General features: G+C 40.7%; 1 protein-coding gene across 2 annotated transcripts in view; it reads right to left on the bottom strand.

The window, feature by feature from the left end:
- The window catches only part of lmf1 (lipase maturation factor 1), a 578,934-nt gene that overhangs the window by 538,149 nt on the left and 21,490 nt on the right, over positions 1–19,295 (bottom strand). For both annotated transcript variants that reach the window (XM_048609600.1, XM_048609601.1), the window contains exon 2: positions 11,821–12,130. In XM_048609600.1, coding sequence (XP_048465557.1) covers positions 11,821–12,130 — 310 coding nt within the window. The remainder of the gene's footprint in view (positions 1–11,820; positions 12,131–19,295) is intronic.

Genomic DNA, 19,295 nt, shown 5'->3' with positions numbered 1-19,295 from the left:
ATGATGGGAGAGCAAATAAAACCAAAAAAAAATTATTATGCAACTGAAATTAAGTTGTGCCTATCTTATTATGGTAATAAAAATAATTAAAACATACTCAGGTGGGTTAACAGTGAAATCCCTGGGCATACAGCATGGTAATATGTTGTTTGACCATGCAGTGACCTCTATCAGAATGACTGATGAATAAAATAATTTTCCTTGAGTGAACTGCAGCACGTATACACAGCGCAGAATTGCTTCCTTAACAGATTACCATTAGATAGATGCAATAAATGCCTAAAATGTGTGCATAACTGACAACATTCATTAATTTCCAGCAATGGCATATGTTTGTTGCATCCAGAAAGGATATACAGATTGTTAAAATTATCCTCTCTTTAACAAGCAGCAGCTATTGTCAATTTTTCTTTTAAATCGCTGAAAATAGAAAACAGGATCTGTAAAGGGTTTATTTTCAGGATGAGTAACAATGAAGAAAATCAAGGAGGATGAAACAGATCATCTCTCAACTCCGAGAAATCACACATAGATAAACAAAGCTTTTCACATCGAAACCATTCAGAATATTGCGCATGCAATTCAACACAATGTAGTCTGTAGTTCAATCTGATAAGAATTTGTTTGGTCATGGAATAAAGTGCAACACGATGTGGGATGCATATTTCAACAAGGAAAAGCATTCCTTAGTTTTGCTCAAGAAAGCATCAATGGGTCTAGATAAATTTAAAATAAATAACTCTTGTAGGATGCACTACCAGTGAGAATTGAGCAGATATTCAGTTTTCACAGCTACATTGACCTAAGAACCCACGAGGAGCTCGAACAGTTCATCCACTTCACCAACACCTTCCACCCCAACCTTAAGTTTACCTGGACCATCTCTAATACCTCTCTCCCCTTCCTGGACCTCTCTGTCTCCATCTCGGGCAACCACCGAGAAACCGACATTCATTTCAAGCCCACCGACTCCCACAGCTACCTAGAATACTCCTCCTCCCACCCACCCTCCTGCAAAAATGCTATCCCCTATTCCCAATTCCTTCGCCTCCGCCACATCTGCTCCCAGGATGAGGCATTCCACTCCCGTACATCTCAGTTGTCCTCGTTTTTCAAGGACTGCAACTTCCCCCCCTCAGTGGTCGAGAACGCCCTCAACCGTGTTTCCCACATCTCCCGCAACTCATCCCTCACACCCCGTCCACGCAATAAGAACCAAAAAAGAAACCCCCTCGCCCTCACGTACCACCCCACCAACCTCTGGATCCAACGCATCATCCTCCAACACTTCCGCCATCTGCAATCCGATCCCACCACCAAAGACATCTTTCCCTCCCCACCCTTATCTGCTTTCCGGAGGGACCACTCTCTCCGTGACTCTCTTGTCCGCTCCACACTCCCCTCCAGCCCCACCACATCCGGCACTTTTCCCTGCAACCGCAGGAAGTGCTACACCTGCCCCCATACCTCCTCCCTCACCCCCATCCCAGGCCCCAAGAAGACTTTCCACATCAAGCAGATGTTCACCTGCACATCTGCCAATGTGGTATACTGCATCCGCTGTACCCCATCGGGAAAACCAAGCGGAGGCTCGGGGACCGCTTTGCAGAACACCTACGCTCGGTTCGCAATAAACAACTGCACCTCCCAGTCGCGAACCATTTCAACTCCCCCTCCCATTCCTCAGACCACATGTCCATCCTGGGCCTCCTGCAGTGCCACAACTATGCCACCCGAAGGTTGCAGGAACAGCAACTCATATTCCGCTTGGGAACCCTGCAGCCCAATGGTATCAATGTGGATTTCACAAGCTTCAAAATCTCCCCTCCCCCTACCGCATCCCAAAACCAGTCCAGCTCGTCCCCGCCTCCCTAACCTGTTCTTCCTCCCACCTATCCCCTCCTCCCACCTCAAGCCGCACCCCCATCTCCTACCAACTAACCTCATCCCGCCCCCTTGACCTGTCTGTCCTCCCTGGACTGACCTATCCCCTCACTAACTCCCCACCTACACTCACCTTTACTGGCCCCATCCCCGCCTCTTCGACCTGTTTGTTTCCTCTCCACCTATCTTCTCCTCTATCCATCTTCTATCCGCCTCCCACTCTCTCCCGATTTATTTCAGAACCCGCTTCCTCTCCCGCTTTTCTGAAGAAGGGTCTAGGCCCGAAACGTCAGCCTTTCTGCTCCTATGATGCTGCTTGGCCTGCTGTGTTCATCCAGCCCTGCACCTTGTTGTCTCGGATTCTCCAGCATCTGCAGTTCCTACTATCTCTTGACCTAAGAACTATGTGCAAGGAAAATCATTGAATGGTATTGTGAAGACCATACTTTCTTATTTGTTTTCTTTTGGACTGTTGACCAAAATGGAAAAATGCTGCTGCTTTAAACCAAGGAAACTGTGGAAGGAGATGTTGCAATTTGAAACAAGTCACTGGAATTCATTGTGAATTGCATGAACACTGTTGCTTAGTTCAAGCACTGGACATTGCTGGACTCATCAGTGTGAATCTGCGTTCAGGATAGATTTGTCCAGAGACAGCCTGTTTATTAGTTTTTTTGATCAGGGCCAGTTGTGTGGATCAGGAGTATTCAGCATGACAGCTCTGACTGGCTGACTATCTACTCAGGAGCCAATGTGTTAACAATACAGTGGATAGAAAGCCTCCAAACTCTAAAAAGACAACAATTTCTCTCCTTTGACCGCAGGAGCAGAAGTAGGTCATTTGGCCCATCGGTCTGCTCCACCATTCAACGAGATCATGGCTAATATGATAATCCTCAACAACCTCTCCACATCCACCCTGTCAAGGCCCCTAAAAATCTTGCACATTTCAATAGTTTCACCTTTCTTTCTTCTAAACTCCAATGAGTTCAAGCCTAATCTATTCAACCTCCCATCATAAGACAATGTCTCCAAATGCAGAGTCAACCTAATGAACATTCTCTTCGCTGCCTCGGATGCCAGTCTATCTTTCCTTAGATAACAGGACCAAAATTGCTCATAGTATTACAGGTGTGATCTAACTGGTGCCTTGTATAGATTTAGCAAGACCTCTCTATTTTTATACCCCATTCCCTTTGAAATAAAGGCCAGCAGACCATTTGTCTACCCTCTTATCAAACAAACCTGTATTACAGCTTTTTGAGATTCATGCACAAGGGACCTCAAATCATCTGTGCTGCAGTCTTCTGCAGTCTTTCCCCATTTAAATAATATTCATTCCTCAAGTCTTTGTGACAAAGTACACAATCTCATATTTCCCCAAATTATATTTCATCTGCCAAGTTTTTGCCCACTCACATAACCTATCTATATTTCTCTACAGACTCTTTGTTTCATCCTCACCACTTGTCTTCGACTTATTTTATGTCAACGGCAACAGCAATGCCAATGTTACTTTGATTACTATCATCCAAGTTGTTGACATATATTCAAAACAGTTGTGGCCTCAGCACTAACTCTTTTGGCACTCAACTTGATATACATTGCCAATCTGAAAATGCCCACTTTATCTCACTTCTCTGTCTTCTGTTCATTGACCAATCCCATATATATGATAATATATTACCCTCAACACCATGAGCTGTTGTTAAGTAGACTCAGATCTGGTACCAAATCAAATGCCTTTTGGATATCCAAAATCATCATGTGTACTAGTTTCCACTTATCTATCCTGCTCATTACCTCCTCAAATAACCCTAATAAATTTCTCAGGCATGACTTCATGAAGTCACACTGCACGCAGCATCGAAAACGTGGTCTGAACAGCGTCCTGTACAACTGAAACATAGGCTCTGTACTTTTGTGTTGTATTCTACTTGTACTGAATGATAACATTTACCTAGAGTCTTAGAGATCTACAGCACCAAAAAAGGTCCTTCAGCCCATTGCATCCACACCAGTCGAAAACAACCACGTAACTATTTTAATCCCATTTTTCCAGCACTTGGTTCATAACCTTGTATACGTTGGCATAGCAAGTGCACACCTAAACACTTCTTAAATGTTATGAGGATATCTGACTCTTACAGGCAGTGCGTTCAAAATTCCAACTACCCTATGGGTGACAAAGTTTTTCTTCACATCACCTCTAAACCTTCTGCACCTTACCCAAACCTACGCCCCGGTCATTGATCTCTCCATCAAGGGGAAAAGTTTCTGCTTGCTTACCCTATTTATGCCCCTCATAATTTTATACATCTCAATCATGACCTCTCTTAATCTCCTCTGCTCTAAGGAAAATAACCCCAATCTGTCCAATCTCTCTTCATAATTGAAACTCTCCAGCACAGGCAATGTCCTGGTAAATCTCCTCTGTACCCTCTCCACGTCTTTAAATATTTATAGAAACTTTTGCTATCTATTTTTACATTTATTGCTAACATTCTCCATACTCTAACTGTTCCCTCTATTAAACTTTTGGCCATTCTTTGCTGCTTTTTATATTCTGATGAGTCCAATAAATATCTTAAATTCCTTCAGGGATCTGACACACAAGTGGCAGAAAGTTGAGCTGCAAACAACAATTCTGTTCAACACTGACAACTGTCCATCACAATATCCACCCCACATAACTGACAGCCCAGGTGCAGTGCTATCTGTATAACTGCGCATCCACTTTATTCAAAATTGCTTGAATCAGGAAATTTAATGGCATCGTGGCCACAAGTTCCTAACACAGAAGCTGCATTGCTCCAGAGGACTACTCATAAGGCAATGTGATTGATTACTACTATAAAACTAGAAGGTAAATCCGAAAAAAAATTGGTTCCCAGATTACTGCCATGCTGTATACTCAGTAGATTCAATGTTAGATATCCAATAGATTTGCTGTAGTTTGTGCATCAAAAAAAAGTGGTTTACCATGAACTGGTAGGGAAGGACTGGAGTAGGATTATGGATTTCACCTAGGGAAGGCCCCAACCATCCCGCCCCCCAACATCTTTGGATTTTGCGAATGAAAGTAATACCCCATCCCAGTTCTTGATATTATAGAAATCAAAAGACAATATTAAACAATTTTTAAAATTCTTTCATGAGATGTGGACGCCATTGGTTGACCAGCATTTATTGTGTACCCATAGTTGCCCTTGAGAAGGTGGTGGCGAACTGCTTTCTAGAACCACTGCAGTCCAAGGGCTGTAGGTTGACCCACAATGCCATTAGGGAGAGAATTCCACGACTTTAACTTAGCAACACTGAAGGAACAGCAATATTTTTCTAAGTCAGGACAGTAGTTTGGAGGGGAACTTGCAGGTGGTGGTGTTCCCAGGTACCTGTTGTCCTTGCCCTTCTGGGTGGAAGTGGTCATGGGTTTGGAAGGTGCTGTCTAAGGGTCCTGAGCAAATTTCTGCTGTGCATTTTGTAGATAGTATGCATGTTGCTAATGACCATTGGTGGTAAAGGGAATGGATGAAGTTTTGATTCCCTAAGTGCAACTATATCAGGTGGTTGCTTGATTAAACTGTGAAACAGCTCTCACAATTTGGGCACTAGCCCCAAAATGTTAGTAGGGAGGACTGTGCAAGATCAACAGGGCTGCTTTTGCCATTGACGTTTCCAATGCCTGGGTCGATACCAGGTGGTCCATCCAGTTCCGTGGTTGAGATTTTGTAGCGATTAATGCAACTGAGTTTTGCTAGGCCATTTCAGAGGGCAGTTGAGAGCCAACGACATTGCTATGGTTATGGAATCACATGTAGGCCAGACCAGGTGAGGATGGCAGATTTCCTTCTCTGAAGGACATTAGCGGACCAGATGGGATTTTCCTACAATCAACAATGGTTCCATGGTTATAATTAGATTCTTATTTTTTATGGCATTCAAATTCCACCATCTGCCATGGCAGGATTCGAGCCTGGGCCCTCAGATCATTAGATTAGTTTCTGGATTAATAGTCTAGTGATAATACCACTTGGCCATCACTTTTTCCTGATTTGGTGTTTCAACATTTTGTTAACAAAATAGTTAAACTCACCCATCGCTTGTTGAATATAAATCATAGCTCGAAACGTATGGACAGCTCCTGAACAGACAACAATGTAACATCGAATTTCTGAGAAGAGTTAGCATTGACTGAGGCTTTTCAATTGAATCGGAATGCCAAGGTAGTCATATTGGGCTCAAAATGTTGACTGTTTCTCTTTCCACAAATGCTGTCAGACCTGCTGATTTCCTCCAACATTTGTTTATTTTTAGAACAGATATGCAACTTTGTCTTTGTCACTCATTTGTTATACATTTTATTTTTATCGCCCACTTTCATAACATCTGTAACCAAAATATTATGAGACTTGTTACAATGTGATCTGAAGTGAATAACCTAAATCAAAAGGCAATCGTGGACAAGGATAGCCCACTTCAGCTAATGTACCCAGAAAAACCTACAGTTCCCCACATTATAAATACCTTAACTTCTGTTGGACCTGGTTCTAAAAATAAGGTCGGTGAAATAGATTTAGTGTCAGTGGGGAAACATTTAGGAGACAGTGATTATTGTATTACAAGGTTCAGGGTGATGATAGAAGAGGATAATAAACAATCCAGAGTAAGAATACTTAACTGGGAGGCCAACTTCAACAGGGCAGGAACAGAGATGGGTCAAATAGATTGGAACAGCAGCTTGATGGTGTTATGGACCAGACCAGACCCCTTCAAAATATTTTAAGAAGGCATCCTAGACCCTAACTTTTCTCATTTTAAAGGTAGATGTGAAGTGCATGTTCCAGATGTGATGCAACTAGTTAAACTACTCGACTTTAAGCAAAACACAATTTATTTAAACATTATATTTAAAAAAACAAACAAAAGGTAGAATTTAGAATAACGCAACTACTGGAAAACTTAACCAAATAATAGATACTGTACCTATTACTAATTAACTGTTCCAATATAGTTACAGCCCATAAACATAGCTCTTGGCAAAAAGGTAAATTCAGACACAGATTCTTACATGCAGTTCTCCAATCCAGGAGGAAACAACAGCAAGAGAGATTTCAGAGAAAATAGCAGTTAGGAATCATTTATAGAAGCTTCCAACCTTTCTGGGACCCCAAACAGCTTCTGACTGCTACAGCGAAAATAAAAACTAGAAAGCCTCCTTCCATTGCTCCAACGGCTTTTTAAAAAAACCTAAAGGCCTCCTAACTTATTTACTGAAGCCACTTTCAGTCAGCTGATCTGTACCTCTGCCTTTACAACCTCTCTTCAAAATTAATCCCGGACAAAATAACCTTTTTAAAGTGACAACATCACAATGGGAAAAACTACAGCTGAACAATAGGATACCTTTAAAGATACAGTGCAAATCAGAAGATTTATGAGAAAAATGATAGCCCATGGAATAAGAGAGATCATAGCCACATTGATACAAAATTGGCTGAGTAATAGGAAATAGTTATGGTCTATAAATATTTTTCATCCAAGAGCAAAGATTATAGCCAAGGGGTCAGTATGGAGACCCTTGCTTTTCCTGGTATCTATAAACAATCTAGATCATGGTGTGCATGGGGCAATTTCAAAGTTTGTGGATGATATGAAATTTGGGAGCATTGTAAACCACAAGGACAATGAAGAACTCAAAAGGATACAAGCAAGGTGATCGAGTAGGCTGATAGGCGGCAGATGCAATATAATGTAAAGAAGTGTGAAGTGGTTCATTTTGGTACAAGGAAAATAGATGACAATATAAAATAGGTTGTACAGTACTTGAAGGGATGTGTAGCAGCAGAAGAACCTGGGTGTATTTCACCATCTAGAGAAATCCATTGATCTCTTTAATGATCTGTCCTGATCAGCAGAGAATTGCATCAATGGTGACTTCAAGTCAGAATTCATAAGACACAGGTGGAAAGGGCAGTTAATAATGCATACAGTATCCTGGGCTTCATTAATGGAACATACAATATAGGGGCAAAGGACATGATGCTGAACCTATGGAAGACACTTATTAGACCTCAGCTGGAGTATAGTGTGCACACTATAGGAAAAATATGAATGCACTGGAGAGAGTGCAGAAGAGAAAATTTACAAAAGTAGTTCCAGGGATGGGAAACTTCAGTTGAGGATAGACTGGAAAAGTTTGAGACTGTACTCCTTGGAGACAGAAAGGAAAAGAGGAGAGCTGATAAAAGTTTTCAAAATCCTGAGAGGTCTGGATTGAGTAGGTAGGGAGAATACAAATGCTCCCATATGTCAAAGCGTTGAGAATGAGTGGGCACAACTTTAAAGTGATTAGCAAATGTGATGTAATAAAAATATTTTTCACACAAGCAATTCCAGTCTAGAATGCACTGCCTGGAAGTCAAACAGAGGAAGAGTTGACTGAGGTATCCAAGAAGGCAATGGATGATTACTTAACTAGAAACAATAGGCAAGGGTATGGGGAAAAGAAAGGCAAATGGCCCCAAGATTTCTGATGAAGGGTCTAGGCCCAAAACATCAGCCTTCCTGTTCCTATGATGCTGCTTGTTCATCCAGCTCTACACCTTGTTATCCCAAGTCATAAGCCGACTGGAGAGTCAGCGCAGACAATGCAGACAAGCCTTCCTCTGTGCCACAAAATTCTGTGATTCTGTGCACTTGGGCCAGAACAGAGTCAACTACATGCTAACAGATTCAAGTGCAATGTTAGGAGCTGAAGTGACTCAGAAAAGGCCAGTTCAAATACAATACCTAACATTCTTATCTTCCCAGGATTCAATGAGGTGAATGTATGTCCATACCGACCAACATGTTGAAGGTTTACATGCTTCAGAAAAAACTATAAGTGAATTGAGAATAAAATATGCTGAAACAGACTGAAGATGTTGTGCATAAACATGAGAGGAGTCACCGCAGAGAAGAGAGAATAAATATCCAAATATTCAAAATGCTGCAAAGAAGCAATTGTCTTTTTCACAGGAAATGTGCCACCCCAATGGAAATCTAACCGATTAAAATAATTCCAATTTAAGAAGACCTACAGAGGTCAGGACATGAGGAAGAGAATCAAAGACCATGGTCTTCCACTTGATAAACTGCCAGTCTTCCAATCCAAAGAGAATGTATTCTGGTGGAATAATGGAACATCCAGATTGCTTGAATTTGTAAAGTCAAAGACTTTCTTTGAGGGAGGGGAAAGTGGAAAATGTATTTGCTTGCACAAATGTATAATACTAATCATGGAAGAAAAATATTCAGGGCAGGATTTTGAACATGCGTCCAAAATAGTTAAAACAAAGGACTGACATAAGCACTGTCGACAATAAGATCACATTGTTACAACTTAATTGGGGAGAGTGCACCAATAATCAAGCGCAACTATTCCACAAACCATCACAGATATGTCAATACCAATCTAAACCTGGAGACGATGACTTTGCTTTACCAACTGCGGGTCAGGCCAAAAGCAATTCTCACCACATTTTACCATTAACAGGACAATAACTTCTTTGCAAATACATTTTTTTAAAAATGACAGAAAAAAATGAAAGGATTACTAATTTATTACTTTGAGATAAACTATATGATTTTAAAACTCTAAATACACATAGATTCATTCACAAAGAAAGCGACTAGAGCTAGGCAGTTTGACACATTATGGGTAGAAAAATATAGATGGGAAAAATAACATTCTGAAGATCCAAAGTCCAAATCATAAGGTGGAGACTTAATTCTCAAAATTCAGTTGACTTAGAAACGATGACATGCTATTGTCTGTAGGGCAATAATCATTCTTCTATTCCATTGTCGATTTGCTGGACCTAGGTCTTTTCTTGTACTAGAATTTTTTTTCTGGTCTTTTTATTTAGAGAGAAAAAAGAAAGGTAATTCCTGCTTACGAGCTCCGGATATTTTTGGTTACACTGCTTTTACAAATTTGTAGCTAACTGCAGCTCGACCAATCCAAGGAAAAGGGAAAAATTAAGTTATAATTAAGTTGCAATCCACAAAGGGAAAATAGAGTACAGGAGAATATGCAGGGAACATACAAACTGATTGTAAAAACTTCTGTAGGTATGCGAAGAAAAAGGATTAATGAAGCCAAGTGTAGGTCCCTTACAGACAAGAAGGGACTAACAATAAGGAGCAAAGAAATAGCAGGCCAATTAAATACATAATTTTGTACTGTGTCCACAAAAGATGATACAAATAACATCCCAGAAATGCTGGAGAACAGATGGTCTAGTGAGGAGGAGGAATTGAAGGAAATCAGTATTGCTAGGGAAATGGTGTTGGGGAAATAGATGAAAACTTTAGACAGATAAATTCTCAGGGCCCAATAATCTACAACACAGAGTACTGAAGTGGCCCCAGAAGTGGCAGATACACTGGTGGTCATCTTTCAAGTTTCTATAGACTTTGGAATAGATCTTGTGAATTGGAGGGTAGCTATTGTCACCCCACTACTTAAAAAAGGAGATAGAAAAGAGGAAATTATAGATCAGTCAGTCCTAGATGGGTAGTGGGGAAAATGTTATCCTCCAGTCCATAAGATTTAATAGCAGAGCACAGTGACAGGATTGGACAGAGTCATTGTCAATTTACCAAAGGGAAATCATGCTTGACAAATCTACGGTAATTTTTCCAAAGATGCACCTAGTAGAGTTGATGGGGTGAGGGTAGAGGGACACTGGATGTGGTTTTCTTAGACTTCCAGATGGTTTTTGATGTGGTCCCACAAACAGATTAGCATGTAAAATTAAAGTATGTGGGATGGGAGTTAGTGTACTGCCATGGATAGAGAACTAGTTGGCAGACAAGAAGCAAGGAGTGGAATAAACAAGTCATTTCCCAAGTGGCATGCAGTAACAAAGGGGTATCACAAGGATTAGCACTTGGATCCAAGCTATTCACAATATATAACAATGATTTAGATGAGGGAGCTAAATGTAATGTCTCCAAGTTTGCAGATAACACAAAACTGAGTAGGAAGGTGAGCTGACAGGAGAATGCAGAGATGCTTCATTGTAATTTGAATAAGTTGAGTGGGCAAATGATGGCAACTGAAGGAACATGTAAAATGTAAAAGTAAAATGTGAGGTTTTCTGCTTTCAAGAGGCTCAGGTTCAAGACCCACCTGCTCCAGAGGTGTGTAATAACATCCTGAACAAGTTCGTTACAAGAAACGGTATAGCAAAAACAGGAAGGCAGGTTTTTATCTGGATGGGGAGCAATTACGAAAGGTGAAGATGCAATGAGACCTGGGTATCCTTGTATACCGGCCACTGAAAGTAAGCACACAGGTGCTCCAAGTGGTGAAGAAAGCAAGTAGTATGTTGGCCTTCATAGTGAAAGAATTTGAGTACAGGAGCAGGGATGTCCTCCTGCAATTGTATTGAAGGATGTTGAGAGTGTCAACAGCCAGGGGTCACAGTTTTTTGGAAATGCGTTAGACCATTTCGGACCGAGATGAAGAGAAATTTTTTCAGCTACAGTGTGATAAGCCTGTGGAATTCTCTGCCACAGAAAGCAATTGGGCCAAAACGTCGAATGTTTTCACGAAGGAGTTAGATATAGTTCTTAGGACTAGTCGAATCAAAGGGTATGGAGAGAAAGCAGAAATTACTGATTTAGATGATCAGCCAAGATAATATTGAATGGCAAAGCATGGTTGAGGGCTGGATGGCCCTCTTCTGCTCCTATTTTCTTTGTTTCTATAAATGACAAAACATTTTTCCAAACATGTCCTATCATGATGCTGCACCTGCTGGATAATAGCATACACCATTTTCTTAAATAGGAATAGTTTCACGCAGGCACACTATTACTTAGCCAACTTGTCATAACAAAACACTTTCTTATTGTACTATGTAATCTTATTGTCATTCTACTCACCAGACCTGGCCAATGTTCACCAGCGAATGATACAGCATCCACAAAAGAAGCATGATTATCATGTTGGCACATCCAGCAATTAGTATAAACATCGACAGTCCCATTCCCAACAGAGCAATAGTATCAAGGTGTACATCCATGTCAGACCAATCCAGGAACCAGAGAATTGTTGGTGCATAGCTAATAGCCTTCATACCAACTTTGCCTCCAGCATACTGTTGAATCTTCTGTAAGTACAGTTTTCCTGGTAGCAGTCCCTTCTCTCCAAGCAACTGTTTGTTTTGCTGGTAAGCCACAGAGAAGGCCACAACTGCCATGAAGAGAGACAAAAGAGTGACAAAACAATGCATGAATTGTCATGAAAGACTGACAGTTGTACAACTTGAGTCTAAGAATAAATTACGCTGCCAAAATGCAAGTACAACTTAAGACATGAAACGTCTCTTTCATATTGTTTCTAGAAGTGCTTGATATTGAACATTATCACTGAAAAGAACAAGATGGTCACCAATAGATCTGACTCTAATATCTTTGAAACGAAATTTAAATTTAAATCAGAAATCAAGATGGCTGCTTTTCTTCTTTAATTAGTGTAACTCATGCAAATTCCAAGATGTGTTTCATCATAAAACAAAATAGAATTTGAACATAGTTGATGACTAATTTTACCATTGTATCCATCCTTTATCTTGAAATTTAATGTACATTGCAGTACAACAAACTTTTTCATAATCTGAATATAAACTCTCCAATTGTGAGGCTGATTCTATAGTTTACTCAAGCTGTGTGTAGATCGATAACCCTTACAATTCCCAATCATGCTAAAAATGCATTTGCCATATGGATTATAAACATCATATTGTACTCAAAATCCAAAAACACTTTAAAAACCAATTGTAAACAAACTAGAAAATAATCAAATAGCTATTTAGCCACAATGCGGTCACATTCTAGAAAGAATTTGAATGCAATGAATTCATTCTTAAAAGGTATAAAAATAAGATGAATTTAGAGTATTATTTAGTGATACATCAAGCTATTGATGTAAAATGCCACTAATTTAAGTATGTAAAGTAAATTCTAATTTACAAATAAATCATTAGTAACAATTTGGAACAATCAAATTGTTAAGACAGCGAATTCAAAAGCGTCAAAGGCTTTGAGAAGCAGTTGAATACTAGGCCGCATTAGCTGAAGTTCTCATTGGATGAAGCAAACTATTCTCATCTTCGGCTTTTTCACAGGAGTACACGAATCACAGTTTGAGGACCAAATTAGGATTAACACATGAATATATGAATAAGGAACAAGAGCAGGGTGGCTCAGAGGTTAGCACTGCTGCCTCACAGCGCCAGGGACCCGGGTTCAATTCCACCCTCGGGTGACTGTCCGTGTGGAGTTTGCACATTCTCCCCGTGGCTGCGTGGGTTTCCTCCGGGTGCTCCGGTTCCCTGCCACAGTCCAAAGATGTGCAGGCTAGGTAGTGTCCAGGGATGCTTGGGTTAGACATGGGGAAATGCAGGGGTAGGGAAAAGAGTCAGGGTGGGATGCGCTTCGGAGGGGTTGTGTGGACTTGTTGGGCTGAATGGCCTGTTTCCACACTGTAGGGATTCTATGATCCTAGCACGTCATTTAGCTCCTCGAGCATGTCCTGCCAACGTCAAATTCACAATCCCACCAGTCCTGATAATGTTTCACCACTTGCTTAATCTTTGCCCTACTCAAGAAAAACATGTTTGCTCCAGTCAATCTTCAGCTACAGAATCAAGTTCACTCTTAACAGAAAACATCTAAACCCCAAATTATGTTGACATGGTAACACACTTCAAACCAAAGTTAATAAAAATCAAAATATAGTTAACAAATGATTAAACAGTGAATATTGTCTGGATAGGACAGCAGGGTCTTCCCCAACCACCGCGTCAATATTACAGAAACGGCTGATTTATAAAAGGAGTAGCCCAAAGGAAAACGCTGAGAAATTAATGTTAGGTGCAAATTTTATCAGATCCTGACAGCAATTCAAATAATTTTTATACTAATCTCCTAGACTGAGTGACATAAACTAGGGATGGACCCAACTGTCAAAACTGCTTTCAATTCATGAAAGGAACCATCTGGTTGACTCTAATCTGTCTTTTGCCTCTCACCAGGTAACAGTTACATTTGGTTTAAAATTCAAATAGGAAATTACCATAATAATCATAAGGTTATGCTTTGAGTTGCTGGATTTTTGATCTTTTATGTGCCCTGTAAATATGGATGAATGGTCAACTGGACATACAGGGCTTTCTTCACACTGAATAATTTTCTTTTTGTTGTGCAACAGAAAGAATAAATAAAATTGTCAAACTTGATTGTGCTCTACACCAACATGGGAACAGAAAGTGAAATGGATTTTAAAGCCAAGTTTGCACTTGTATGCTACCTCATTATGAAGTCTGTGACCAAGTTGTCAACTAGGCAAGTCACAGACAAACGAAATAAGCGTCCAGGAAAATTTTAGAAAAGAAAACGGCCCTTCTGGAAGCGTGGAAAGTATACATCAAATATACAAACAGCACGGGAATGTAAGGTGTAAAAACTGATTGCAAGCTTTGCTAGTCTGTTGACTAGTCAACAATATTATAATCTGGTTAAACAAAAATTAAAATGATGAGTAAATATGGTTGATACAGACAATGTTGTGGTTTCTGTTACACTTCCAGTGTCAGTGATATTATTATGCATACTCTGGTTGGATGCGAAAATTCCTTCCATAGGATCCAGAAATGTCATGTTGTTGACTTGCTTACCAACAAAATTTTATTCCACAGTGAAAAGTCAAGTACCTTTTAATCAACCAGTTACTGGCTACTCTGCAGTACATCGGGACAACACTGTTCTAAGATCAGACACATTCCATACACCAGACAAAAGAAATGGGTGACTGCAGATGGTATCATTTGGTGCAAAGGTAGAAACAGCACAAAAAAAACTGTAAGGGGGTCCCGACCGGAAATGTCAGCTTTCCTGCTCCTCTGATGCTGCCTGGCCTGCTGTGCTCTTCCAGCTCCACACGGTGTTATCTCTGACTCCAGAATCAGCAGTTCTTACTATCTCCTTGTAAGAGAGTGCCTATCTGTTCTCTCACTAGAGGTATACAAAATGCCAAGGGTAGGTTTGCAAAGGGACAGGAACAGAAAGCAACACAAATATTTTTACACTTTCTATAGTTGATGATTCTTCCTTTAAACAGGAATTTGTTGATGCGTCTTTCCAATTTCATTGTCTCCTTTGAATTTTAATAAAAGTGATATATTTTACTGTACTGAATGCAAATTCGTAAACATACACCCCCATTTAATTTTGACTTATTTAAATTGGCAGATTTGTGATGGATTTGCAATTAATACTCATTAAACATCCAAAATAAATACCCAACATGGAAACAATTACCTCATACACAAGTACATCATCAGTTCTTTTGAAAATTATGTTGAAATTATTGAAGTGACTCAGGCAAAGACATTTGGCAATCTGAAATTGATTTTCACTGACACTGGCAGCTACTTAAATGGGTGATAAATATTTAATAGGCTACTTCTTATTAATTTGCTTGACTTAAAATAGTGACTGGTTCAGATAGCAGAGAGCATAACCATAGTTCACAACATTAAGTCAGTAGATTGTCAACAGCGTGTGAAGGTAAGAAGTTGATGACAGCAGCAATGCAACACAGTGAAAGTTGCCTTTAGTACCTGTAGTTTATGCAAATTGAGTCAGAATCTTTCACACATTAATGTGTGGGAGAACAAAAAAAAACCCTCAAAACAGACTGAAAAAGCAATTAGCTATAAAGTAGGTCTAAACCTGAAGAGGTAAGGACTGAAGGAAGGTACAAAAAAAATGATATTTTCCTGCAGCATCCATTCAGGTGAGTTAAACAACTCCCAGGCCCAGTACAGGGCAGCAAGTTGGTAAGCATATTATTCAACACTACTTTTTCTCCCCTCAGCGAGTAAATAGTAAGAAAGCTTATTTTTATACGAATGCAGTTCACCTCATTTTAATTCTAGCTATCAATAAATAAATAAATCTAGAAATGACATGCTATGTGTCAGGACTGCAGTATAAGAGCACTTCTGGGTAAATAAACTAACCAGATTTCCAAATCTGTACGAAATCACTCCAGCTCAGACAGAAGAGCAGGAATTTCTAGATTTTCTTTTCAATAAATATGCACACCCCCTGAGAAAAGTAAAGGTCCAGGAAGGGGAGAAAATGACTGTCAAATTGTGGTACCTGAGACAGGAAAGGTTGAGAAAGTGATCTGACAGATGCTGCTACTTGCTACCTGACAGACCAAAAAGAATGACTGTGGGAAGACAGTCAACGCAGACCATAGCTCAAAAGACTGCCATGGGGAGAATAGAAACGTAATTGCGATGAGAGTTTCTATAGTTAATGGGATAGATAGCATACTCTATGGTCACAAACAGAAATCCCAAACAGAGATAGTAGGAACTGCAGATGCTGGAGAATCCGAGACAACAAGGTGCAGGGCTGGATGAACACAGCAGGCCAAGCAGCATCATAGGAGCAGAGAGGCTGACATTTCTGTAGAGCATCTGCGCTCTGTACGCAACAAACGACAACACCTTCTGGTCGCGAACCATTTTAACTCTCCCTCCCACTCCCTGGGTGACATGTCCATCCTCAGCCTCCTCCAGTGTCACAACGATGCCACCCGCACACTGGAGGAGCAGCACCTCACATTCCACGTCAGGAGCCTACAGCCTGATGGCCTAAACATGGAATTCACCAGCTTTAAAATCTCCCCACCCCTGGCCTCATCCCATGTCCAAACCTCCCTCTCGTCCCCGCCTCCTTGACCTGACACACCCCGTCCAGCTTCTCTCCCACCTATTTGCCCCTCCCACCTCACTGACAAATCCCCAACACGCCCTACATACACTCACCTATCACGATCCCACCTACCTTCTTCAGGCACACCCCTCCTCTCTCTATTTCTGAGTTCCCTTCCCCCTCCCCATTTCTGAAGAAGGGTCCCGACCTGAAAGGTCAACTTTCCTGCTTCTCTGATGCAGGCTGGCCTGCTATGTTCCTTCAGCTCCATACTGTGTTATCTCTGACTTCAGCATCTACAGTTCCTCTATCTCCCAAACAGCTTGTTGTCTACTTGGTGCCAAAGAATGGGGTATCCTGGGTGGACGGGAATAATTCAATTATTATTTTCCATGTTGGAGCAGCATAGTCAGGATGAGGGAGATGCTTGTGCCAAAGGGATATCAAGAGTTGTAAGCTAAGGTAAAAAGCAGGACCACGATGATAACAATATCTAGATTATTGCCTGAACCACGTGCAAACAGAAGGACAGACGAGAAAAGTTAACATATAGCTAATGGACTGGTATAGGGAAGTGGGATTCTTTTTCATGGGACACTAACGCCATTGTTTAATTGTGTATTAACTGTTTTCAATTCTATACAGGTGGCAGATACTAACAGATTAATCATTTGAGCTCCTATAACGCTCCTGTGGCACAGTGGTAGTGCCCCTGCTTCTGAGCCAGGAGGCCTGGGTTCAAGTCCCACTTGCTCCAGTGGTGGGTAGTAACATCTCTAAACATCTCTCAAACAATAAACACAGGCTGAAAGTACAATGACCCAGGTTCAGAGGTGTTTGCTTGAAATGTGTAACTGCAAATAAATATGAAAACATGTTAAGGTCAGCTCTAGTTAAGTCATCAATTGGCATTCTAAAATATGGAACAGAAAGGAGCTTCATCAATAGGATGAGTGTCAAAGCAGCATGGATAAATAGGGTGTTTTAAAGTAGCAAAAAGCAATGTAGGGCTTTCACAACAATAAATCTAAATGTACATGAAACATAAAGTAGAGCATACAACAGACAAAACTAAGGGAGAATGTAAATGGCTGGGAATAAAGTTAGATCGAAAAGAAAGATGGTTTAAAATAAAATGATAGGTACTTCCATTTAATAAAAATGGCTAAGCTATCTGTATAGTCACACAGTCTCTATACTGGAACAGGAGGCATAATAGATATTAAAGACAGTAGTAAAGTAAGGACGCTTGAAGTGAGACCTCTGGCAAGAGTTTTATCTCTATCTCCATTCAAGATCTGAAGAGGAGAGATATCTGACTCAAAACGTTAAATCTGTTTGACTTTCCACAGATGCTACCAGACCTGCTGAGCTCCTTCAACGTTTTCTATTTTCATTTCAAATTTCCAGTGTCTGCAGTATTCTGCTTTTATCGGAGCACTTGATTCACGCCACTCTTTTTCCAAATATGCCCATCATGAAGAGGTTCTGCTTTTCTCTCCAACACAATTTTTTTGATCTTACATCTTGTTCATCTTCATGTATTTCTATTTTCCTTTAGTTAATGAAGAAGTGTTTGCCAAAACTCGCTTTCACAGACAGATCACCTCAGTGACTATCTCCAGCTCTGCCTCATCCTCCAGGGATTTCAACTGAACTTCCATCTTTTGTGTTTAAAATCCACCCAATAGTACAGGTATCTCTAAAACATGCTACTACTCTTGCTGCATCCTGAGAACAATAGTCAGTGCCTAGCACCACGGTTTGCACACTCTTGTCCTCTCTCTGTCAGACGGATCTCACACTAACTCAAAGCTCTGCCAGTCCCCAGTTCCATTCCATTCTTCATCTCAGATGATACTTGAACAAAAAATTTCTCTTCCATTTAGGTGTTAAAGAATGCAAGTTCCAAAATCTCTCAAGTACCAACACTCCCTCTGGATTCTTCCCTACCACCTTCCTGCCAACTCCACCCCTTCTTCTAATCTCACCTCTCGCCACACATTTGCTGTACTTTCTGACCTTCTCCTCTCTGATGCTGAACAATCTGGGCTTAGCAATGGTCTGAGTTTCACTCCTTTATGGCCCCACCTCAATGAATTTCAGTTGCAATATGATATTCAACTTTTCCTCTGTCACCTTTGTCTACATGCCAACTTCTTTGGACAGGAGCTCTCTCCCTACTTCATAGACCCTTTTTCATGAGTCTTCAATGCACCACTTCCACATGTTCCCCTCCCTCTCACCTTTTACCAGCACTTGGCCTCTATACTGAACTGTCAAGTTGACATCAGCAGCCTTAATTTCTCTGCTTTCCTCACCCACTCTAACCTGCCTCTTCTAATCTTTTTGCACTCCATGCTCTTTGGTCAAAACCCTGACATTGTTATCAAACTTGCCAATAAGGGTAAATAAAATCCAAAAGAACTGTGGATGCTGTAAATCAGAAACAAAAACAGAAGTTGCTGGGAAAACTCAGCAGGTCTGGCAACATCTGTGTAGAGAAATCAGAGTTAATCAGAGTTTTGGATCCAGTGCTGTTCTCAGGAAGGGTCATCGAACACAAAACGTTAACTCTAATTTCTCTTCACAGATGCTGCCTGACCCGCTGAGCTTTTCGGGCAACT

Source organism: Rhincodon typus, chromosome 21, assembly GCF_021869965.1.
Source record: "Rhincodon typus isolate 14 chromosome 21, sRhiTyp1.1, whole genome shotgun sequence".
NCBI lineage: Eukaryota > Metazoa > Chordata > Chondrichthyes > Orectolobiformes > Rhincodontidae > Rhincodon > Rhincodon typus.
The sequence above is the reverse complement of the archived record's forward strand: the minus strand, read 5'-3'. Positions and strand labels throughout refer to the sequence as shown.